Source organism: Eriocheir sinensis, chromosome 11 (genome assembly GCF_024679095.1).
Source record: "Eriocheir sinensis breed Jianghai 21 chromosome 11, ASM2467909v1, whole genome shotgun sequence".
NCBI lineage: Eukaryota > Metazoa > Arthropoda > Malacostraca > Decapoda > Varunidae > Eriocheir > Eriocheir sinensis.
In genome coordinates, this window is record NC_066519.1 from 21,749,269 (window position 1) to 21,774,792 (window position 25,524).

Here is a 25,524-nt window from a genome sequence, read left to right on the forward strand (position 1 = left end):
AAAGGAATGATAAAGGAGTAGATGGAGGAGGAGGAGGAGGAGGGAAGAAAGGAGGAGAAGAGGGTTCGAAACAGAGTGATAAAAAAAAGGGAGGTGAGTTGGGTTGATACAGAATGGGAGGTAGAGATGTAGTATTTGGAGGAGGAAGAGAAGAGGGAACAGTAAGAGGAGCAAGAGGAAGAAACGACGTAATAGAAGAGTTATGTTGAGATGGAAGAGAAAGTAAGAGTAGGAGGAGGAAGGGAGTAATGAGGGATGAGAGAGAGGGAGTGGGGAAGAGGAAGGGAGGAGAAGAGGGATGGAAACAAAGAGGCAATGAGAGGGAGCTGAGTTGGATGGATAAAGAGGAGGTAGAAAAAGAGGAAACTGGTAGAGGAGGAAAGTAAGAGGAAGAGAGAAACTGATGAAAGAGGAATATTGAGGAAGAGGAGAGAGTAAGGGTATGAGGCTTGGGAGAAGGACGAGTGGGAAGTAAAGGGATGATAAAGGAAGGACGAGGGAAAAGAGCGAGAAGGTAAAGGAAAAATAGTAGAGTAGGAGAATAAGAGGAAGAGAGAAACTGATGAAAGAGGAATATCGAGGAAGAGGAGAGAGTAAGGGTATGAGGCTTGGGAGAAGGACGAGTGGGAAGTAAAGGAATGATAAAAGGTGGAAGAGGAAACGAACGAGGGAGTGAAAAGAGCGAGAAATTATAGGAGGGTGCAAGGTAATGAAAGCTTGGAAAAATACAAATAGAATAAACACCATGAAGAGAGAGAATGCAGGAAGAAGTGAAAAGAAGAGCAGATGGTGAAAGAAAGGAATGAAAGAGGGGATTGAGATGTGGGATTAAAGAGGAGGCGAGGGAGGGAAGAGGATAAAAAAAGAAGCGAGGAAGGATAAAGAGGTTTAGCGCAGGGAGATGAAAACGGAAGGATGAAGTTAAGTAATAAGAAGAAAAAGTTAGAGGAGAACGCTAATAAAGAAGATTAACAAAGACGTGAAGTAAAAGAAGAAAAAGATTTAAGGCGAGCACTCATTCAATATTTAAATGAACTTTTTTTTTTACAACAAAGGAGACAGCTCAAGGGCACAAAAAAGGAAACAATAATAAAAAAAAAAAGCCCGCTACTCGCTGCTCCTATAAAAAAAGAATCAAAAGAGGTGGCCGAAAGAGAGGTCAATTTCGGGAGTACTATATATATTTTTTCCACTACTGCAAAATATCATGGACTCCTTTTTTTTATATCATCAGTTAGGGTTAAGAAACGCCATCCTCATATTTCTTTGTCTTTCTCTTCCCCTCTCCATCTTGGTCTGTAAATTGATCCAGCAAGATTAAGCTTTATGACACACGAAATATTTATTGCCACATAACAATTTCTTAAACATTCAGATAGATTTTGTTTTTTAGCGTATTTCTTCCTTTTGTCATATTCTTATTTTTTGTATCATTAAATATCTTAAAAGTCTCAAGTTTCTTATTAATGGCATATCTCATCTTCCTGTTATATCTTATACTACTAAATAATCTCAAAATTCCTTGCCGTTTCTTATTTATGGCCTGTCTCATCTTCCTGTCGTATCTTACACTCCTACATGTCACATTCATATCTTCGCCCCCATATTTCTTCCGCGCGTCACGTCAATTCACTTTTCGTCATATTTCTTCCGTTCGTCACATCGGTATATTCCTTCGTCCTTTTGTCACGTGGATATATTCCTTGTCATATTTCTTCTTTTGCCCGCGTGTAGCAAGACTGGAGTAGAATTGTCACATTTCGGTTCGTCGCGGGAAAAGCTCGGCACAAAAGGGATCGTAAATGTATTTCAGAATTGCAGTGCCGCTGAAATATTGTGTTGATTTGGGTCTTAGGCAGAATTCGCAAATTGTTTACCCGCGTGTTCTGGTTGATTAGCAAACACCCGTCTGGGGCGCTGCAGGTGGCGGCGGCGGGGATCAGGGAATTACAAAGTTTGGGGGGAAATATGTCACTTTACTTTTACATTTACTTTTTTTTTACTTGTATCAGAGACTTTCGAAAATAATGTCAAAAATGAAAAAATATATATATAAAGTTTAGAGGGAAATATGTCACTTTACTTTTGCATTTATTTTTCTTTATTTCTTTTTAGAGACTGGCGAAAAAATGTCAAAAGAATGAAAAAAAATATAAAGTTTAGAAGGAAATATGTCACTTTACTTTTGCATTTATTTTTCTTTATTTTTTTAGAGACTCGAAAATAATGTAAAAAAAATAAAGTTTAGGGGGAAATATGTTACTTTACTTATATTTTACTTGTTTTAGGGAGTGATGAAAAATAATGTCAAAGATCTGAAAAAAAATGTCAGTTTACTTTTACTTTTAGAGGGAAATATATTACTTTGCTTATATTTTGCTTTACTTATTTTAGAGAGTGGCGAAAAAAACGTCAAAGGAATGAAAAAAAATATAAAGTTTTGAGGGAAATATGTTACTTTCTTTTGCTTTACTTTACTTCTTTCAGAGGGGGAAGAAAATGTTAAAGTACTGAACAAAATAAGACTAGAAGTAAATGCGTGTGCGATTCCAAAATTCACAAAACAAAACTAATGGAATATAAAACAACGAAGCAAAAAGAAACGCAAAGGACAAACTAAATCAGACTGTGAAAGAAAAAAAATCAGGGTACGTGTGAGACTAAAAATTTCACAAAGCTGAACCAGAGAAATCAAATGACAAAGTACGAAGAACAGTAAAAACGAGAGTGAGGGAAAAAAAAAAGTATACATGCGAATCCAACATTTAACAAAGCAAAACTAGAGAAGAAAAAAAAACAGCAAACAAGAAAACTAAAAAAAAATATATATATATCAAAGGACCAAGCGTGCAGGACTAATGAAATATTTAACGACGAAAACTGAACTCAGATTTTCACGCGAACCGAGAAGCGAGGTTGAAAAGAGAAGAGAAATACATGCAAATGCGATTAATCCCACCTGTTTGTGAATCCTCGGAAGAATTGGAGGATTCGTGGCCGGTAAGGAGTGACTATTTAAATGTTATATGAGAATGGAAATTGTGAGGCTGAAGGTAATGGCGGAGCTGGAGGCGAAGGAGGAGAAGAAGGAGGAAGAGGAAGAGAAGAAGAAAGAGGAGTTAGGAGAGGTGCTGGTGGTTATGGCAGTAGTGTAAGGAGTAGTAACGAGTAGGTGGTGGTGTTAGTGATGGTATTGGGAAGGGAGGTTATGGTAGTGAAAAGTAATGGGGGTATTATGCTAAGAAATAATAGTAGCAGTAGTAGTAATTGTTAGTGTTGTTATTGCTGTAGAAACGGATAACAGTAGTAGTAGTAGTAGTAGGAGGAGGAGGAGGAGGAGGAGGAGTGGTAATAATAATGACAATAGACTTGGTATAGAGAAACAGAAGTGGTGATTATAGTATTGGTGAAGCTCATAATGGTACTGTAGAAGGAGGAGGAAGAGGAGGAGGAGGTGGTGGTGATACAGAAGAGGAGGAGGTAGTACAGCAAAACCTTCCCTGCCCAAACAGACTCCCCCCTTTAATATTCTCCCTGACCCTGGCCAGTCCTTCTCTGCCGCGAGGAACACACTTAAGAATCACTCTGGAGACACCTGATTGACGCACCTGGTTACCTGATTGACGCACCTGCGATTTACAACTGTTGACTCCCTCCCCACTGTTACCTTGCTTCCGTGTTTTGTTTTGATTCCTTTTCTTGTTATTTTTGGCTGTGGTCAGATGTGTTTTTTCTCGTCTGCCTAAATTTGCTGTCCGTAATAACTGTGGTGAACAAAATGTGAGTGTTTTATGCGTGAGTTGTCAAGACCGGTGTTGGGTGTAGTTCGGAAGAGTGTGTTTGTCTTTCTGTGCGCCTCATTTTCTCCTTTTATGGTTATCGTGTTGGTTTACTTTCTACTCTTTCTTGTTTTCTCACTTTGGATGTCTGGTGCGTGAGTGTTAGTAGCTGTGGTGGCATAGTGTAATTCTCCCTCTCTCTGCATCTCTCACTTTCTTTTCCTGTTTTTTTTCTTCTCATCCTTAACCTAATTTTCTTCGTATATTTTCACTTGCCACACTGTCTTGCTTTCTATGTTTCTTTCTTCCTGAGCCTTAATTTCTTCGTATCTTTCACTTTCCTATTCATTCGCCTTTTTTTCTGTGGATCTTATTAACTGAAAAAAGACGGCAGGAAATAGATAGAGAGATTAAGGCAATAAAGACGGAGTGGTAGTCGAGCAAAGAGCGAAACTATTTTTCTTTAACTCTCTGGGCGTCATTCTTTGCACCAATATGAAGAGTAAAGAATTGTCAAGTTTGCTGTTTTACTTTCCAATATTTCACGCCTTCAGGTTGACCGACTTCATCATTTCATTGTTCACGGTCATTACACGCCTCTCGTTAGATCTTCACACGTTGCAAAGGAAGTAAAGGAAAGATACATTAGCTCTGTGTTCACTCAGTTTTTATATTCAGAATTTATTAACTTTCTGGTATACACGTAATTTAAAGCTAATATATTATAGTGTTAATGTTTCTCTATTGCTAGTGACTTATGCTATTTTTTGTTTTACTTAGAAATGTGAGGGTAAGCAACATGTGTATTTTCTATCTACTGTATTATTTTTAGTACTTTTTTTCTCTACAATGCACATTTTTTTCCACAATTTACCCAAGAAATGTTATAAATCACAGCAGGAGCAAATTATGGCTGTAAGGAATATATGTATTTTTTTCCACTTTATGCATAATTTTATGATACTAAATTATTTCTACCTTCCATTGCTTATTTTTTCTCTTACATAATTATCCACAACTTCCCCAAGCAACGTTTTCATCACATCAGGAGCAAAATATGACAATAAGGAAGATATGTAGCTACTTTTTCCACCCAATTTATTACTGTATCATTTCTACTTTCCACTGTATAACAAATTTCTTCTTACATAATTATTCACAACTTCCCCGAGAAATGTTTTAATCCCAGCAGGAGCAAATTATGGCTGTAAGGAATATATGTATTTTTCCACTTTATGCATTATTTTCTGATACTAAATTATTTCTACTGCCCATTGTTTATTTTTTTCTCTTTCATAATTATTCACAACTTCCCCGAGAAATGTTTTAATCACAGCAGGAGTGACAGAAAATAAAAACACTCCCACACCCACACACGCCCACACACACACACGCAACTAAGAGGCATGCAAGGGACTCCACCTGGCCAAACGCCCACTATACTAATGAATCACCTTAATTAGCCAACCCCTTGACACCTCACCTGTCCCTGCCACCTGCCTCACTTTGTCTTGGGCCGCGCAGGTGTCCAGGCGGCGGGTGGCTGTGACGCCTCTGTGACAGGTGTTAATTGGCTCTCAGGTGTCCGGGCGTGCGTCTAATTAGTGGTGTTGTCCCGTGCAGGTATCAAGGTGGCTGCGTGGCAGGGGAATCGCCGGGGATGGTCGCCGCCGGTGGGAACTCCCTCGCCTCACCTTATTTTGCTCAGGTAAGTGTCTAACCTGTGTGTGTGAAAGAGGGGAAAAGGTGTGAAAGGGGCGTGTGAATGTGTGAGGGCGCTCCCTCGTTTCGCCTTATTTTGCTCAGGTAAGTCTAAATTGTGTTTGTGGAAGGGGGGTTGTATAGGGGGTGCGTGGGAGTGTGTGTGTGTGTGTGGGTGTGGGTGTTATGGTATCTACGTGTATGGGTGGACTCCAGATGAGTTGATGCAAGTGGTAAAGGGAGAGATGGAAAGAGAGTAAGCTTTTCTCTCTCTGCCTCCCTCCTTCACTCCCTTTTTATCTCCCTTCTATCCACCTTTCGTCCCTCCTCTCCTTTTCCCATCATCTACACTTCTTCCTATACTTCTATTCTCCTTTTCTCCCTCTCTCTTTCCGTCCCTTATATTCTTTTTACCTCCTTCCTACTCCTTCCCTCCCATCTTCCCCTTCTTCCTTTCCTCCTATCCTCTTTTCCTCTATCCCTACCTCAATCCCTCCTTTCTATCCACCCTTCCTCCCTCCTCTCTTTCCCATCTTCCCTTCTTCCTTTCCTCTCTCCCTCTTTCCCTTCCTCGTCATCAGTACCCGTCTATACCTTCCCGTCCAAGCAACACCCGTCCCTTTGTCTCACCTGAGCCCCAAGACGCAGGAATCACAATGCCTGTCCGGGCTCATTACCTGCCCCGCCTCACCTGGCTCTCACCTGCCTCGGGACTAATTAATGGTGTCCAGACCACCAGTGTTGGGATCACACCAATTTGCTCACACACACACACACACACACACACACACACACACACACACACACACACACACACACACACACACACACACACACACACACACACACACACACACACACACACACACACACACACACACACACACACACACACACACACTCTCTCTCTCTCTCTCTCTCTCTCTCTCTCTCTCTCTCTCTCTCTCTCTCTCTCTCTCTCTCTCTCTCTCTCTCTCTCTCTCTCTCTCTCTCTCTCTCTCTCTCTCTCTCTCTCTCTCTCTCTCTCACACACACACACACACACACACACACACACACACACACACACACACACACACACACACACACACACACACACACACACACACACACACACACACACACACACACACACACACACACACACACACACACACACAAACACACGCACGACTGAAAACACTCATACATTCGTGCATACATACATATATACATACATGCATACATACATACACATACATACATACATACATACCGCTTACACTGGAACGGTTATTTGGCTGGAGAGAGAGAGAGAGAGAGAGAGAGAGAGAGACTTCATTCAACCTTCCATTTCTCTCACATCATTGTATATCCTTCCCTTTACTAACTAATAATAAGGACAAAACTAGATAAAAAAAAAACACCCAACATTCAAAAAATATAAAAAAATAAAAGGAATTGAAAGATGAAAGTCGAAAAATGAATATCTGTCAATCCTAAAAAAAAAAAAAGAAACCGAGTACAGTTCAGAAGGATAAAAAAAGATAAAAAAATTCTAAAAGTAATAAATCTTAAAAGTGGAGCGGCGAAAAGGTCGCTTCCTCGTCAACTTTTATTTACGTGGAAGTGACTCAATTGTCCGTCATTGCCTCTCTCTCTCTCTCTCTCTCTCTCTCTCTCTCTCTCTCTCTCTCTCTCTCTCTCTCTCTCTCTCTCTCTCTCTCTCTCTCTCTCTCTCTCTCTCTCTCTCTCTCTCTCTCTCTCTCTCTCTCTCTCTCTCTCTCTCTCTCTCTCTCTCTCTCTCTCTCTCTCTCTCTCTCTCTCTCTCTCTCTCTCTCTCTCTCTCTCTCTCTCTCTGTCTGTCTCTCTGTCTCTCTCTCTCTCTCTCTCTCTCTCTCTCTCTCTCTCTCTCTCTCTCTCTCTCTCTCTCTCTCTCTCTCTCTCTCTCTCTCTCTCTCTCTCTCTCTCTCTCTCTCTCTCTCTCTCTCTCTCTCTCTCTCTCTCTCTCTCTCTCTCTCTCTCTCTCTCTCTCTCTCTCTCTCTCTCTCTCTCTCTCTCTCTCTCTCCTCTCCCTTCTCCCTCCTCTTTCTACATTGCTTCTCCTTATTTCCCTTCCTCTCTTCTCTCTTCCACTCTCCTTCCTCTCCCTCTTATACCGACTCTCCTTCGCTCCCTTCCTCTCCCTCTTCTTCTCCCTCCTCCTCCTCCTCCTCCTCCTCTCTCCTCTTTCCTCTCCCGTCGCGTCCCTCGCTATTGGAAGCTATTGAGTAAAGGAAGATTTTATTTATTAGTTTATGCGTTTATTTTGGCTCTCAGTTGCTGGTATTTGGGGGTGGTAGTAGTAGTAGTAGTTGTAGTAGTAGTAGTAGTAGTGGTAGTAACAGTAGTAGTGGTAGTAGTAGTAGTAGTAGAGGATGAATAGTGTTACTCTATCTATCTGTCTTTTTCTCTATCTATCTATCTATCTATCTACCTATCTCCCCACATAATCTCCTCTGTAATAATTTTTAACTTCACTAACGGACTGTATGAATGACTAACTAATTAACTGACTGACTGACTGACACACGTACTGACCACCTGACTTTACTGACTGACTGACTGACTGACTTACTGCCTCAATACTTCACTCACCATTCACTCAGCGTCCTAACTCCTGCCAGTCACCTTAAATAATTGACTGAGTGGCTGACCTTCTCACCCCATAACTCACTCACTCACTCACTCACTCACTCCTGAATGCGCTATGCCCTGCAACCCAAGCCTTGCAATTATCTCTGACCCATCCTGTCCTCCCCTTCCCTTTCCTTCCCTTCTCTTCTCTACTATTCTCTTCCCTTCCCTTCCCTTCCCTTCCCTTCTCTTCCCTTCCCTTCCCTTCCCTTCCTTTCCCTTTCCTTCTCTTCCCTTCCCTTCCCTGCCCTTCTGTTCCCTTCTCTTCTCATCCCGTCCCTTTCCTTCCCTTCCCTGCCCTTTTGTTCCCTTCTCTTCTCATCCCGCCCCTTTCCTTCCCTTCTCTTCCATTCCCTTCCTTGCCTTTCTGTTCCCTTCTCTTCTCATCCTGTCCCTTTCCATCCTGTCCCTTCCCTTCCCTTCCCTGCCCTTCTGTTCCCTTCTCTTCTCATCCCGTCCCTTTCCTTCCCTTCCCTTCCCTTCTCTTCTCTTCCCTTCATGTCCTTTTGCTTGCTTTTCCTTCTCCCGTCTTGTCTTCCTTTTCCGTCCCATCTTTGCCGTTCTTTGTTCTCCCTTTTCTTCCATTTACTGACCTTCCTTTCCTTTTCCTTTTCCTTTCTTTGCTCGGCCTTCTCTGCCTTTACCGTTCCTTTTCCTTACATCCCTTTCCTATTCTGTCCTTCCCTTAGTTTCTTCTACACGTCCCTTTCCTTGCCCTTTCCTCCCTTACCTTTTTCTTGTTTTCTTTTCCCTTCCTTTCCCTGTCATTCCCACCGCTTCTTTACCATGCCTTTCCTTTCCTTTTCCATCCCCGTTCTTCCCTTGCTTTTCTTTACCTTCTCTTCCCTTTCCCTTCCCTTCCCTTCTCTTGCCTTTCCTGTCCCTCACTTGTTCTTCTTTACCTATTCTTCTCGTCCTTTCCTTCTCCTCTCCTTTCCCTGTCCGCTTGCTTTCCCTTCCCTTCCCTTCCCGCGCCCTTCCCGCCTCCCTCTCCATGCAATATTCATGACGTGTTGTGAGCTCTCCCTGCGTGCACCAGTCACCAATACCGCACACAAACTTAATCATTACCTCCCTTCCTCCCTCCCACCCTCCCTCACTCGCCCTGGCCTCCTCTTCCCTCGCCTAGCCTTGCCTACCGCTCCTCCCTCCCACTCTCCCTCTCTCTCTCTCTCTCTCTGGCCTCCTCTTCCCTCCCCATCCCTTGCCTTCCCTTCCTCTCTCTCCTCCTCCAAACATGTCTCTCCCACATCCTTTACTCTCCCTCTTGCCCTTCTTTTCTTCCTCTATTTTGTTACACTTTTGCAACTTTTCTCTCCCTCTCTTCCTATTTTATTTTTTTCCTTACCTTCCTCCTCCATGCACTTCTCTCCTTTTCTTTTCTTTCTCTTTAATTTCCTTTTCCTCCTCCCTTACGAATATGTCCCCACCTTCCATTCACTCATTCACCCTTCCTTGTACTCCTTTCAACTCTTTATTTTCTTCTTCCCTTATTTTTCCTCCTTTCACCCATTCTTTTCCTCCTCTTACCTTCCTTATTTTCCTCCTCCTTTACCCTGCTTCACGTCTTTTTCGTCTTACTATTCTCTTGCTTTCTGAATCTTTCTCTTTTTCTCTCCCCCTTTCCTCTCAAAACGAAAATTATCTCCCTCACGTCCGTTATCCTATCTCATTCATACTCTACCTCCCTCTCTTCCCCTCTTCCTCTCTCTCGACCTTCCATCCTTCTTCTGTTACACACCAATCTGCTTTCTCTTCTCACTCCCACCTGACCCACCCTCCCTCCCTCTTCCTCCTCCTCTCCTCTCTAGTTCCCTTTCTCTCCCTCTCCCTCTCTCTCTCCCTTACATCCTCTCTCTCTCTCTCTCTCTCTCTCTCTCTCTCTCTCTCTCTCTCTCTCTCTCTCTCTCTCTCTCTCTCTCTCTCTCTCTCTCTCTCTCTCTCTCTCTCTCTCTCTCTCTCTCTCTCTCTCTCTGTTTACTCCCCTGAGCACCTAAAAAGACCAACACGAGAGGTTTGCTTTCCATATGGCGAAGGATAAAACGAAAGCCACCGTGTTATCCTCTTCCATTCACTGCCCCCCCCCCCACCTCTCTCTCTCTCTCTCTCTCTCTCTCTCTCTCTCTCTCTCTCTCTCTCTCTCTCTCTCTCTCTCTCTCTCTCTCTCTCTCTCTCTCTCTCTCTCTCTCTCTCTCTCTCTCTCTCTCTCTCTCTCTCTCTCTCTCTCTCTCCTTCTCTTTTCCCTCTTCATCTCCTAACTCCATTTTCCTTCAACTTTCCTCTTCCTTCTTCTCTATTCCTCTATTCCTTTCTTCTCCCTTCTTCTCTCACTTTATCCGTTCCTCCACTTCCATCCTTTTCCTCCGTTTCTTTCTATTCTTTCTTTCTCCCTTCTGCTCCCCTCCTCTCTCCGTTGATCCTCTCTTTCTATCTCCCTTCCTCTGTTATTCTTTCCTCCATCCCTCCTCCATATTTTTTGCCTCCCATACATCCCTCCCTTTTTCGCTCCCCTCTCTCTCCCTAAATCCGTATCTACCCTTATATCCCCCTTTTCCCTCCGTCCCATACTCTTCCCCCTCCCTCCTTTCTCCCTCCCTCCCTTCCTCCCCTCTCACTTTCTCCCTTTCTCCCCTCCCCCTCCCTCCTCTTTCTCCCCTTCTCCTCCTCCCCCCTCCCCCCCTCGCGTCACAAGCCTTACACACAACTCCTTCACCAAGAGATGATCTTCTTTAAGCCTCTTGAAGGAGAATTCCCCCCTTTCCCCCCTTCTCTCTCTCTCTCTCTCTCTCTCTCTCTCTCTCTCTCTCTCTCTCTCTCTCTCTCTCTCTCTCTCTCGCTCTCTCTCTCTCTCTCTCTCTCTCTCTCTCTCTCTCTCTCTCTCTCTCTCCACTTTGTTTCTCCGCTTATGCCTATTTTTATTTCATTTTATCTCCCGCGCCTCAAGTTTATCACAGCCACTCAACCGATTTGGCCAGGCTTTATAGGGTGTGCGTGAGCATACTCCCGCACACACACACACACACACACACACACACACTGACACGCACACACTCACACACACACACACACGGACACGCACACACTCACACACAATTCCCAAGTCCATTCCGGAAAAAGAAAAAGGTTTCCAACACAGTTTTACTTTAAAAGAAGGTTAGTGGGCCTCCTTAGCTCTCTCTCTCTCTCTCTCTCTCTCTCTCTCTCTCTCTCTCTCTCTCTCTCTCTCTCTCTCTCTCTCTCTCTCTCTCTCTCTCGTGTATTTGTTTCTTATATATAAAACACCACACAACAGAAACACCTTTCCCTGTTAAATCATACACGTTATTTACCTGTATGTATAAATCGGGGGAAGAGAGGTACATGGAAGAAAGGGGGAAAGGGAGGAGGAAGCGAGGTAGAAGGGAGGAAAAGGGAAAGGGAAGGAGAGAGGGAGGGAAAGGGGGATGTAATGATTAATATGGAAAATAGAAAGAAAACATGCCCTCAGAAACATCGACATTAAGAACAGGAACAACATTAAAACCAAATATAAGAAAAATAATATTGGAAAGATTAAATACTTGAATACTTATTGATAAAGACAGAAATAGATAAGGCAGATATATAAAAAAAAAGCATATACTTAAAAATCACAACACTGAGAACAGAAAAACAACAACAAAACCAAAAAAATAAATAAATAAATAAAATAGAAAATAGTAAATAATTGTAACGAAGGATTGTATACCCATAAATAAAGATAAAGATAGATAAGGAAAATATAAAAAAAAACATACATTCAAAAACCACAAGACTAAGAATGGCACAATAATGAAACCAAATATAAGAAAAAGAAAATCAGAAAAATGTAAATAATTGTTCCCATATCGAGAGAAAAATAGAAAAAGATGGATATAGTAAACAAACATATACTTACCAATCACCTCCTCTACACACACATTCACACACCTATACAGAGGCAGAATCGCGTGCTCAGAGCAACCCAACAATTAGGGGGATACATAATTATTTTGCGGAGTGAATAATGAAGTGATTTGCATAACTATGTATTGCGTATAAACCGTTCCTTTCCCGGCGTGACTGATGATGATAATGATCCGCCATGGTGTGTGTTCTTTTTGGCGTGGATGTATCGCAGGATGAAACGAACCAGTCACCTGTGTGTGTGTGTGTGTGTGTGTGTGTGTTTCTCTGTGTGGGTGTGGGTGTTATGTTTGTATGTGTGTATGTATCACCTCCACTTTGCTTCTCCTCCTCTTCCTCCTCCTCCTCCTCCTCCTCTAAGGTGTCTCGCTGAGGTGGCAGAACTAAGAGCCCGCTATTTTTTTTTTTTTTTTTTCGTAAGATATAACGAAACAGAAAAGAAAGAAACTAATGACTGAAAATATATGTTTGCATCCTCACTCACACGTTTATTTTTTCCTTGTACTGTGAAATTAACATCAGACTAGAAAATGAAAGAAAAAGGAAGAAATTACGGAAGGAAGGAAGGAGGGGCAAAAGAAAGGAGGAAAAATAAAAGGAAAAGAATTAAAAGGAAAAAAATAGAGATCTACATCAGTCACTCCTTCTCTCTCTCTCTCTCTCTCTCTCTCTCTCTCTCTCTCTCTCTCTCTCTCTCTCTCTCTCTCTCTCTCTCTCTCTCTCTCTCTCTCTCTCTCTCTCTCTCTCTCTCTCTCTCTCTCTCTCCCATCAGTGTTTATTCGCACCTGTTGAAGCGGCGAAGAAAATTACCTGAGACGCTGTTCCGATCGTGTTCGTTGGTTTTCTTTTTTTCTTTCCTTTTATCTTTTTTTGCTCTTTTTTTCTTCCCTTTGCCGACTCGCAGCTCCGTGATTGGCGGTTTGAGGGAGGGAAAGAGCGGCTGATTCTGTGAGGCTGAGACTTGGAGGAGGAGGAGGAGGAGAAATGGAGGAAGAAGAAAGTAAAGAGACAGAAAGGAAGGAAGGAAAAGGTGTTTGAAAGGTGAAAATTAAGAAAAAAATGGATGGAAAAAGAAGGGACTGACGTTTTCTTTTTTCTTTTTTTACGTTTTCATTTTGTTTTATTTTCGCTATTATTTTTTTTCAGTATAAGCAATTAAAGAATGCCCCGTTTCCTTTCTCTCTACCCTTCTATCAATATCTATCTATCAATCACTCTATCTTACACCTCTGGGCAGAAAGAAAGAGAGTGGGAGAGATAAAAATTAAAGTTAGAGAAGGAGAAAGAAGAGGAGTAAAGGACAGTGGAGGAATGTGGAAGGAATGATGGAAGGACAAGGAAAGTGAACAAAGGAGAAAACTTAAAAGAGAACTGGAGGAGGTGTAGGAGGAGGAGGAGGACGAAGTGTAGGAGGAGGAGGAGGAGGAGGAGAAGTAAAGTAGTATGAGCCATCCGATGAATCACATGCCATTCACTTCATTGCTTCAACAAGGTCAAGTCCTTTGTGCTCCTGACGTGAGATGGCCTAAGATTACTAGAGGGGGGAGGAGGAGGAGGAGAAGGAGGAGTTAAAGGACGACGGCGAGAAAGAGGAGGAGAAGAAGAGAAAGGGAAAGATAGAAAGGTCATAAGGTTCAAAAGAGGAGAGGAAGGATTGAGGGATAAAGGGAAGGGAAAAGGGGAAAGGAAGGGAAGTAGAAGGGAAGAGGAAGGGAGGAGGTAGGAGAGGAGGAGAGAGGGTAATGGTAAGGTAGAAGAAAGTGGAGGAAGGGAAAGGAAAGAAAGAGAGAAAGGGAGTGAAAGGAAAGAAGGGAAAAGCGGAAGGGGAAGGGATAAAGGGAGAGGTAGGGGGAGGAGAGTAGAGAGGAAGGGGACAGGAGATAAAAGGGAGGAGGGGAAAAGAAGGGGAGAAGAATAGAGGGGAAGGGGAAAAGACTGAGGCAGACCCCAACAGAAACATTCAAGGGGTGAGGGTGTTTTTTTGTGTTGGTAACGCTGTGTTTTTTGGATTATTTCGTTCCCTTGTCTTCCTCTCCTGCTGGCAACGCTGGATCTGAAGTCTCAATCTCATTCATCATTTTCTCCATTAATATTTTTTTCCTCTCCTTCTTTCCTTCTGACAAAAAACACCCAAAAAAAGTGGTTTGTAATTGGGCGTATGTGTGTATGTGTGTTTTATCTCATCCTTCTCGTTTTCTTCTTTCTCTCCTCCCTTCCTTTCTTCTCTTTTCCATTCCTCCATCATTTCCACACTCACTCTTCCCTTATCTCTTGTTCCCTTACTTTTCCTCTGTATTCTTTCCTGTTTTGTTTTTTCTCTATTTCCCTCTCTCTCCTTTCTTCCATTTCTCAATCATTTTCATTCTGTTTTCCACCAGTAAACTTTCCCTTCCTCTCTCCATTACTTTTTCTTTCTTCCTTCCTATTTTCTACTTTCTTTCCCTCTTTTTTTCTCTACTTCCCTCTCTTTCTCCTTTCTTCCATTCCTCAATCATTTTCATTCTTTCTTCCACCAGTAAACTTTCCCTTCCTCTCTCCATTATTTTTTTTTCTCTCTTCCTTCCTATTTTCTACTTTATTTCCCTCTTTTTCTTCTTTTCTCCATTCCTCTATCACTTCCATTCTCTCTTTCACCCCCAAACTCTTCCTTCCTCTCTCCCATGCTTCCTTTCTTTTCCTCTCTTTCTTTCCGTTTTCTTCCTTCTCTACCTTCCTCTCTCTCCTTTCCTCCATTTCTCTCTCTTTTTTATTCCTTCACTTTTTTCCAATTTTTCTCCTTTCTCTCTTCTCCATCACTTCCATTTTCTCCTTTCTCTCTATCCCTTGCTTCCTGATCCTTTTCCTCTTTTTCTCCTCCTCTCGTCTCTCTACTTTTTCTTCTCTCTTTTCCATCTTCCATTCTCTCAACTTTGTCTCTGTCCCTTGCTCCCTGACTTTTTTCCTCCCTTCGTCCCACTCCTTCCTTCTTCTTTCCTCCACCCCTCCTTCTCGTCCTCCTCCATCCCTCCTCCCTCCCTTCCAGCCTCCATTTCTCTCTCTTTTCTTATCTCCGGCAGCGCTTGGATCATATATTTCGCTATCTCTCTCTCACATCTCCGGCTTCATCATAATTTCCAGGGATCTGTATGTATATTTTTACTCTCTCTCTCTCTCTCTCTCTCTCTCTCTCTCTCTCTCTCTCTCTCTCTCTCTCTCTCTCTCTCTCTCTCTCTCTCTCTCTCTCTCTCTCTCTCTCTCTCTCTCTCTCTCTCTCTCTCTCTCTCTCTCTCTCTCTCTCTCTCTCATTTTGCGTATCAGAAAGTTTTGTGTGTATTTTATGTATGTACGTATGTATGTATGTATGTATGTATATTTAATCGTTTATCTTAAGTCCGCGTGTCTTTGCCTTTGTTTTGTCTGAGTCTGTCTGTCTGTCTGTCTGTGATTCTGTCCGTCTGTCTGTCTGTCTGAAAGGGGAGGAAGAAATTGGAGGACAATGAGATTAAAGAAGGGAAAGGGGGGAAGACGAGGAGGAGAAGTAGCTGGGTAGAGAATGAAAGGGACGGGAGAAGGAGGAAGGAAAGGAGTAGAAGGAGGAGGGAGGGAGGGAGGGAGGGAGGGAGGGGAAGGAGGAAAGTAATGGCTCATTAGCTTCAATAATGAGGAGACTTGTACCCTCAACACACACACACACACACACACACACACACACACACACACACACACACACACACACTGTTCCCACTTGTACCCCCAACACAAAGAACCAAATCTTCCCTTCCATTTTACCCCACAACATCACCCCCCCCTCCCTTTACCACCACCACCACTCCTTTCTTCCCCTTTCAGCACCCACCCCAATAACCCTTTCCTCTCCTCCCCTTTCTACCTTCCTCAACCTCTACCTTTAATCCCCATGCCTTCCCCTTCTCAACCCTTCCACCTTCCCCTTGCTGGTTTATCTTATACCACAACTCACTTTCTGTTCCTTCATTATTTTTTTCTCTCTTCCTTCCTATTTTCTACTTTATTTCCCCCTTTTTCTTCTCTATCATTTCCATTCTCTCTTTCACCCTTAAGCTCTTCCTTCCTCTCTCCCTAGTTTCCTTTCTTTTCCTCTCTTCATTATTCTTTCTTCTAATCCCTTTTCTAACCCTCTCATAACCCCGCTTTCCTATGTAACAAACTCTTTTTTCCTCTCTTTGGCCTCTCATTCACCTTACTTCCACCATTTCTTTGTCTGTTTTTTTCCCTACCTTGTGCATCCTTTTCTTTTTTTTCCTCATCTTCCTTCTTTTTTTCTCCGGTTGTTGTTGTCGTTGTTGTGTTCCTTACCCTTTCCCCTCACTCTTCTGTCTCCTCCTCCTCCTCTACTTCCTGCTCCTGCTCCTCCTCCTCTTCCCCGTTTCAGACTTCACTTCTTCCTTCCCTCCTCACCTCCTTTCTACCTCCCTCACCTCACCTCACCTCTATCTTCCCTCTCATTACACTCTCCCTCTGTACCCACATTCCCTTTCTTTTCCCTCTCCTTTACCTCCTTTTCTCGCCTCCTTTCTACCTCCCTCACCTCACCTATCTCTCCCCTCTCATTACACACACTCCCTCTTTACCCTCTCACTCCCTCTTCAATCCCTCCCCCCCTAACATCACCCCCTCCCCTTTGCCCCCTCGTAACATCTCGCCGAGGGCCGCAATATTTCTCCGGCTCTCGTAATGGCGTCGGAAATTCTCCTCAAAGCCTTGCATCGTCTCGGGAAAAATTTCTCCTAACGTCTACCAGCAACTCATAACACCATAAAAATCTTTCAGTCCCCCCTCCCACCTGCCCTGCCCCTCACCCTCTCATCCCCTCTCTCCCTTCCCCTTAAGCCTCTCTCCTTTTTACCCCCTCCTCTCTCCCGCCCTACTCCTATTCTTCGTCTTTTCTTTCCCTACCGCGTTCCCCTTTTTCTGCTCCTCCTTTTCTTTTCTTTCTTCTCTTCCTTCCTTTTGTTTTCTCTGCTTGTTTTGTTTTTTGTTTATTCCTTACACTCACTCTTCTCTATCCTTCTCTTCTCTTTCTTCGTCTTTTCTCTTTTCTCTACCGCTTACCTCTTTCTCCACCTCCTCCTTTCCTATCCTTTCTCCTCTTTCTCTTCTTTTTCCTTCCTTCCTTCTTCTTTGTTTTGTTTTTGTTTTATTTCTTCGCCCTTTTTCCTCACTCTTCTCTATCCTCCTCGTCCTCCTTCACTTCTTCCTCCCTATTTTCCCTTCTCTCCTCTCCTCCATATTCCTCGGCTCCTTTCCTCTGTCCTTCATTCCTTTCTACCCTCTTTCCCGTTCATACTTGCCTCTCTCTCCTCTCCTCCTTTTCCTCGCCTCTTCCCTCCCCTCTTCTTTCTTTCCATGCTTCGTTTTTTCCCTTTCTTTTCCTATTCCCATTCCTCCTTTTCCTTCTCTTTGTTCTCCTTTCCCTTTTATCCTTCTTTTGTTTACTCATTCATTTTCTTCTATTATTTTCTTTTTCCTCTCTCCCTTTGTCTGTTGTGAATAGCAATCTTAAGAAATTAGAATATTGCAAAGCGTGATAGTAGTAGTAGTAGTAGTAGTAGTAGTAGTAGTAGTAGTAGTAGCAGCAGCAGCAGTAGTGGTGGTGGTGGTGGTAATAATAGTAGTAGTAGTAATAGTAGTAGTAGTAGTAGTAGTAATAGTAGTAGTAGTTTGTGTAAGACTTCACCAGAATAAAAATGTATGTAAAATATGTAAGAGAAACTTATATTAGAGAAGCAGGAGGAGGAGGCGAAGGAGAGGGGAGGAGGAGGAGGAGGAGAGAGGAGGAGGAGATATATCGTTTTTAATATGGTGTTTTTACTTTTTGTGTTTCAACTCCGGTTTTCGCTTGACTTTTCCCTTGTATTCTCTCTCTCTCTCTCTCTCTCTCTCTCTCTCTCTCTCTCTCTCTCTCTCTCTCTCTCTCTCTCTCTCTCTCTCTCTCTCTCTCTCTCTCTCTCTCTCTCTCTCTCTCTCTCTCTCTCTCTCTCTCTCTCTCTCTCCCGCCAGAATGTGAACCCAGAGCGAGGAAAATGCTGAAATATGTGAACGCGACTAAAATAACTAAAATTTGATACAGTGGAAAGCTCTAGATTTTAACATTGCAAGAAAATTCGCCTTCCTCCTCCTCCTCCTCCTCCTCCTCCTTTTCCTCCTCAACTTCCTTCTTTTTTTTGCTTCTACATATAATTTCCGTCGCCATAACAATAATAATGACACGCATTAAAATGTGTTACCCCTCAAAAAAAATGACAGTGACAAAGAGGGAGGGACTGAGAGAAGGTAGGAGAGGAGAGGAGAGGGAATGGAGGAAAGACGAACAGAGAGAGAGTTGAAGAAAGGAGGAGGAGGAAGAAGGGAGGAAGAGGTTAAAGAATGGAAGAGAAAGAAATGGAGGTAGGAGAACAGTATAAAGAAATGGAGGAGCAGGATGGAAATAGAAAAAAAAGAACGATAAATAGAGGTGGGAAAACACACACAAAAGGAGAGAAAGAAGTAAAGTGAAAAAAGTGAAATAGATAGAAATAGGAAGATTAAGAGGGAGGAAGGGACACTAGAGAGGAAGAAAACACAGGGACGGAGACAAGAGGAAGGAGAGAAAGAAAGACAAATTTGAAGAGGAAGAGGGCGGAGGAAGGAAGGAGACGGTAGACAAATTGGAGGAAGGAAGAAAGGGAGAGGAAGGAGAAGACGGAGACGAATGCGTGGAGGAGGAAGAGGATGGAGGGAAAAAAAAAAGGTAACAGCAGTAGGAGGAAAGGGAGGCAATGGAGAGAGAGAGAGAGAGAGAGAGAGAGAGAGAGAGAGAGAGAGAGAGAGAGAGAGAGAGAGAGAGAGACAGACAGACAGACAGACAGACAGACAGACAGACCCCTACACTAAAAAAAATACAGATAGACAACAACCAGATAGAAAGACATAAAAAACACAAAAATAAAAGATAACAGACAGATAGAAAAGCACAGATAGACGAACAGATAGACAGACAGACATTAAAAAACAGAAATAAGAAAACAGGAAGAGAGAGAGAGGAATGATCAACAGCACAGACAGATAAACAGACACATTAAAGGACAAAAAAAAATAGTAGACAGACAAACACAGAGCGACAGACAGACAGAAAGACAACCAGACAGAGAACCAGAGACAGAAAAAAAAAGACAAAAAAATGCAAACAGGTAAATTGGAAGGCGAACAGATAGCATGAAAAGGGAAAGTAGAATGAGAAAGGTGTCAAAACCGTGGAATATTGGGGTGTGGGCCGCGGGATCCACCTAATTATATATAGTAGATAGGTAGATAGTAGAGAGTAGATAGTAGACAGGTAGGTTGACAGGTAGAGTGCAAAGGGAGAGGAAGAAAGGGAAAAGTGTCAAGACCGTGGAATATTTGGGGTGTGGGCCGCGGGACTCACCTAATTGCATATAGTAGATAGGTAGACAGTAAGAAGTAGATAGTAGACAGGTAGGTGGACAGGTAGAGTGAAAAGGGAAAGCTGTCAAGACCGTGGAATATTTGGGGTGTCGCCCGCGGGATCTACCTAATTATATATAGTAGATAGGTAGACAGTAGAGAGTAGATAGTAGACAAGTAGATTGAAAAGGGAGAGGAAGAAAGGGAAAGGTGTCAAGACCGTGGAATATTTGGGGTGTCGGCCGCGGGATCCAGCTAATTAACGTTATTCAGGTGTGTATGGCGCGGCGCAGACCAATACAGGTACAATTTGGCCTCAATTGCATGTACATTGGTCTTGGGCCGCCTCCTTTTGCCCCAGCACGCGTGAAATGCAGCCAATTGCGTGCGGGCTCTGTGTCTGTCCGTCTGTCTGTCTGCCTGTCTCTGTCTGTTAGTTTATCTTATCTATCTAGCATCTATCTTACTTGTGTTTTTAAGAGTTTTACATCAGTTTTTTTGGGTGTGTGCGTTCGTGTGTATATGAGAGAGATAGAGGTGGATAGATAGATCGATAGATATAAAAATAGAGAGGGAGAGAGAAGGGGGGACTGCTATTGTTTCCCATCTCATACCTTTCGAAAATGAGCAAAAAACAAAAATGACAAGCGTGTATCTATAAGTGGTATAGATAGATAGATAGATAGATAGATAAAGAGAGAGAGAGAGAGAGAGAGAGAGAGACCACTATATTTTCCTAACTCATCCTTTTTGGAAAACGAGCAAAAAAAAAAAACATCACAAACAGAAAGAAAAACACCGATGCATTACTTTCCTTCACCTGTGCAGTAGCTTGCGAGTATTTTCACCACTTTTCCATCGACATACGACTTAATTAACCTGCCAGAACCAACATGTATACTTATCACGATGTATACATATATGTGTGTGTGTCAATAACATATACATACCTATCAGTTCATGTATCAGTATCCATTAGCCTGTTATTTATACACTGTCTGTCTCCATCCTGACAAATAGCAGCTGCCACCCTCCCTGCCCTCCTGCCTCTGCTCTCTCTCTCTCTCTCTCTCTCTCTCTCTCTCTCTCTCTCTCCTTCTCTCTCTCTCTCTCTCTCTCTCTCCTCTCTTCTCTCTCTCTCTCTCTCTCTCTCTCTCTCTCTCTCTCTCTCTCTCTCTCTCTCTCTCTCTCTCTCTCTCTCTCTCTCTCTCTCTCTCTCTCTCTCTCTCTCTCTCTCTCTCTCTCTCTCTCTCTCTCTCTCTCTCTCTCTCTCTCTCTCTCTCTCTCTCTCTCTCTCTCTCTCTCTCTCTCTCTCTCTCTCTCTCTGTATCAATATGTAACACTCACCTCTCTCTCTCCTCCTGCCTATGCATATTCTGTGTCATCTGTTGTTATCTGTGTGTTTCTGTGTGTGTGTGTGTGTGTGTGTGTGTGTGTGTGTGTGTGTGTGTGTGTGTATACCTATCCATTTGTCTATTTGTGTAAGTAAATTGTCATCCATTTCGTCCTGTTTATATATCATTATTTTGGGGGGTTTGTTTGTTCAGTGCGCTTTTGTTTAATAGCTTCTAAGAACTTACTGAGCCATCTATTGTTTTGTGTCTCTTTTGCGTGCGTTTACCTATCTATTGGTCTGTCTGTGTGAGTTTATCATCATCCATTCGTCATGTTTATATACATAGTTTTTTTTTTTTCAGTGCCCTTTTCATCAATAACTTTTTTTCTTCTTTGTGTATATTTTTCTCTCCTTTACATATTTATCTACTCACCTGAGCTTAATGAAAAAACATACCTGTCAACACCTGCCATTTTGTCACGCATCACCTGCAGTTGACTATCCATATATCCATTCACTCTCACTAAGCATTAAATGTAAAAATAAAAAAGCATGGTACCACATAACCAGGCAAATCCACATACCCAGATTAGTAATACCGGGTTAATAACTTATCTTAGTCATCTTTTCCCACTCACTATTTTTTTCCAGTTTTATTTTTTTTTTATTTTTTTTTACTTTTCTCTCATCATTCCCTTCTCAAACTCATGCCTTTCCTCTTCCTCATCTTCTTAAACTCCTAATTTATCATCATTTCCTTTACCACATACATTCATCCTTCTTTCTGTACGTCCTTCTCCTTTTCCAGCTTCTTTTACCTTTCCTTTCCTTCCTTTACCTCCTCTCCTCATCCCCTTCTCAAACTCCTTCTTTCAAACCTTCTCCTTTACCAATTCCATCCATCCTTCACAGCATCCAAGACAGTAGCTACCTTTGTTCCTCCTTCTATCTCCTGTCCTTCCCCTCTCCTCTATCCTTCATCTGTCCTTCGCCGCCTCCTCTATTTACCTCATCCTCGCTTCCCATCTTCACCTCCTACCTAATCTTTCCTCTGCATGTCTTCTCTTAACCCCTACAATTACCCTCGTCTTTACTCACTACTACCTTGAGAAATAACACTACCTATCTACCACCTGTCTACTTTTACCTCACTCCACATGTCAATCTTTATTTTTCAACTCTCTTCCTCCCTTTACCTCCAACTATCCATTCTCCTGTCTCCTATCCGTCTCCTCTTAATCCTTCCTTTTACCCTTTTTTACTTCCATACCACCTCGAGAAACAACATCACCTTGTCATCCCCTATTTACCTCACTCCACACATCCTCAACCGTTCTTTTTTCCTCTCTTTACCTCCTGTCTTCTGTCTCCTGCCTCTTAAACCCCACTATTACCCACCTATTTACTCCTTACCGCCTCCAGAATCACCATCCTTTCATCCTCTTTTCACCTCCATCCACACATCGTTTACCTTTCTCTCTCAACTCTTCTCTTTTTACCTCTTGTTTTCTGTCTCCTGCCTCTTATTCCTTACCATCATCCTCGTCTATACTCCATATCACCTCCAGTAGCAACAACACCCATCCTTTCTTACCTCGCTCCACACCTAACCTCTCTTCTGCCTGTCCCTCTGAACCTCCTAATACCCTCCTATCTACCACGTCGAGAAACAACAACCTCCCATTCATTCCCCATTTACCTCCTCCACACATCTTCAACCTTTCCTTCTCTCCTCCACAGCACCAGCTTCGCCTGAGTCAGTCCAGCGGGCATCGGTTCTCCCCGCTGAGGCTACACCTGGACGCCTCCAAATCGTCGTGGCGCAGGTGTTCATGGCGCTGCACCACAGTTGTCTTCGTCTGCGTGACCCTCTGCCTCGCCGCCACCACCACCTTCTTTGCCAGTGAGTCAAGGAACATGGGAACGAAAGAGAACATGGAGAGAGAAGGATGGATGGAATTAGTAAAGGAGAAGGTGTGAAAGAAGAAGTTTGAGAAAGGGATGAGGAGAGGAGGTAGAGGGAATGGAATGGTAAAAGAAGTTAAAAAAGAAGAAGGACGTAAAGAAAGAAGGATGAATGTATGTGTTAAACGAAATCATGATAAGTTAGGAGTTTAATAAGGAGATGAGGAAGAGGAAAGGCATGAGTTTGAGAAGGGAATGATGAGAGAAAAGTAAAAGAAAAAAACTGGAATAAAAGAACATGAAGAAGAAACAATAGATGTATGTGGTATAGAAGAGTATGTGGGAGGAGGAGCGTTAGAAGGGGATGAGGAAAGAAGAGTCAGTAAAGTGTGAAAAAAAGGAGAGGGTGGAGAAGATACGATGAAAGGATGCTGGTGCTAAAAGAGGAGGGTAGAGGAAAGGATGTGTGAGATGAAGAGAGGAGAGTCAAGGGTTCTGAAAAAGAGGAGGAACAGAAGGAGAAGAATGGAAGGAAATGGAGTGGCGTGGGTGGGTGAGAAAGATAAAAGAGAGGGATGTTTGAAATGGAGAAAGACTGTACGAGGGAAACAAGAGAGAAAGAGAAGAAAGAAGGAAGGAAGGAAGGAAGAAATAGTGTTTAGTGAAAGGGGACATGTAGAGGAGAGGGAAAGCTTGGGAGAAAAAGTGTAGGAGAGTGATTTAAGGAGGAAGAAAAGGATTTGAATAAAGGGTATTAGAGAAAAATGGAGAAGAGACAGGCATATGAGAGAAGAGGAATGTATGAAGATGACAAGAAGAGAGAATCATATCATATAAAAAGAGAAGGCATATGAGTGACGTGTGAGGGACAAAGAAGGAAACGAAAAACTAGAGAATAAGAGAGAGAGAGGGAAAGACAGACAGACAGACAGACAAATAATAAAACTAAAAGCGGACTGAGAGGCAGGCAGTAAGAAATATCCACAGACCACCTGACTGACTGACTGACTGACTGACTGATTGCCTTGCTGACATGACTGACCGCGAGATTGACAAAGAGAGAGAATAAAAAAAAGAATGAAGGATTGTGGAAGGAAATGACGAAGCGAGAAAGTGAGAGAAAGAGGAAATTTAGAAGAGATAGGAGTGGAAAATGGAGAGAGAGAGAGAGAGAGAGAGAGAGAGAGAGAGAGAGAGAGAGAGAGAGAGAGAGAGAGAGAGAGAGAATATATACGGGTAGCTGTTTGTGAGAGAGAGAGCGAGAGAGAAGAGGATGGAGGGGGAAGTATAAGAGGAAGAGGAAGAAGAGGGGTTAAGAGGAGGGTTTAAGAGCGAGGGAGAAAACTGAAACGAGATGCATGGACGGAGGAATGAAGGGAAGGAGATGAGGGAGAGAAGAGTAAAGAGAGGCAGGCACGGAAGAAGACGGAAGAGAGGGGAAGGGAGAGTGAGGGGGAGGCGGAAGTTATGAGAAAAAAAAATAAAACGAGAAAATTGGATACGAGAGAGAGAGAGAGAGAGAGAGAGAGAGAGAGAGAGAGAGAGAGAGAGAGAGAGAGAGAGAGAGAGAGAGAGAGAGAGAGAGAGAGAGAGAGAGAGAGAGAGAGATTAGTTTAAGCACCAGGTATTGCTTGATTATGCGACGAAGGAAAGTAAAAGGCAACGCTTGATAAAGGAATAGGGAGATGGAAAACGAAGCTCGATGGGGAATGGAAAAAAGGCGAAGAAAAGGGGAGGAAAAGGAACACGAATAGGAGGGAAAGATGAAAATGGACGCAGTTAAAATGGAAGGACCCACATAGAGAGGACAGGAAGAGGGAAGAATAAAGAGTAGAAAGAGGGAGAGAGACACGGGGAAAGAGAAATGAAAGGAAGTAATGGCCGGGTAAGAGAGAGAGAGAGAGAGAGAGAGAGAGAGAGAGAGAGAGATGGATAGAAAGAAAGAAAGAAAGAAAGAAAGAGAAAGGAAGAAAGAGAGAGAGAGAGAGAGAGAGAGAGAGAGAGAGAGAGAGAGAGAGAGAGAGAGAGAGAGAGAGAGAGAGAGAGAGAGAGAGAGAGAGAGAGAGAGATGTGTATCATTCAAAAAGTTAAATATTTCCCAGATCAAAGAAAACACCACAGTACCCCCTCGAATTAAGATGATACACAGTACAGTCCCTCGCTTAGGACAGTACCCAGGGGAGACGTAAGGAGAGGGGGACTAAAGAGGTAATTCCAAGGCGTATAAGTGTTCTGTCTCCATTAGTTATCCAGGGCAATCGATCCCTAGAGTTAAGTTATCCCCAAGAAGTTAAAAAGAGGGGCATATTCTTAAACATATCGGAGTTCAAGCACACACAGCCTTTCGTAGGAGTTGTGGGCATTTCAATAGGTAGTTTTATGACCGTGGTGGTAGTCTGACAATGCATCTGTGCCATGAACGTGAAAGAACAGTCATGAGATCTCGATCATCCTTTTCTGGGCCTTAGGAAGTAGTTGATATGAGGAACGGAAGCCTCTGAGAATACCAACCTAAATCCTTACCGAGAGACTCTTCAGGGGGCGTGAAAAGTATAAATGTTTAAAGGGATGACATACTTTCCTTGTGTTTGATGTCAGGATAGATGAATTATATGTTACCAGTCCGTAGAGTAAGACAGAAATCCATCCGTGACAGGCGGTGAAGTGACGGAAGGTAGGACAAAAAGGAAGGCTGGTGGAGAGAACGAGTGTATCCCTGACTGACGGACTGATGGAGTGCCTGGATGTCTGAATGACTGAATATTTAAAAGGATGAAGGATGAAAAGAATAAAAGATGCATT

General features: G+C 42.9%; 1 protein-coding gene across 1 annotated transcript in view; it reads left to right on the forward strand.

The window, feature by feature from the left end:
- LOC126997053 (teneurin-m-like) overlaps window positions 1-25,524 on the forward strand; it is a 439,194-nt gene that overhangs the window by 341,989 nt on the left and 71,681 nt on the right. Inside the window, exons 9-10 of the mRNA XM_050858090.1 lie at window positions 5,401-5,487; window positions 22,558-22,720. Coding sequence (XP_050714047.1) covers window positions 5,401-5,487; window positions 22,558-22,720 — 250 coding nt within the window. The remainder of the gene's footprint in view (window positions 1-5,400; window positions 5,488-22,557; window positions 22,721-25,524) is intronic.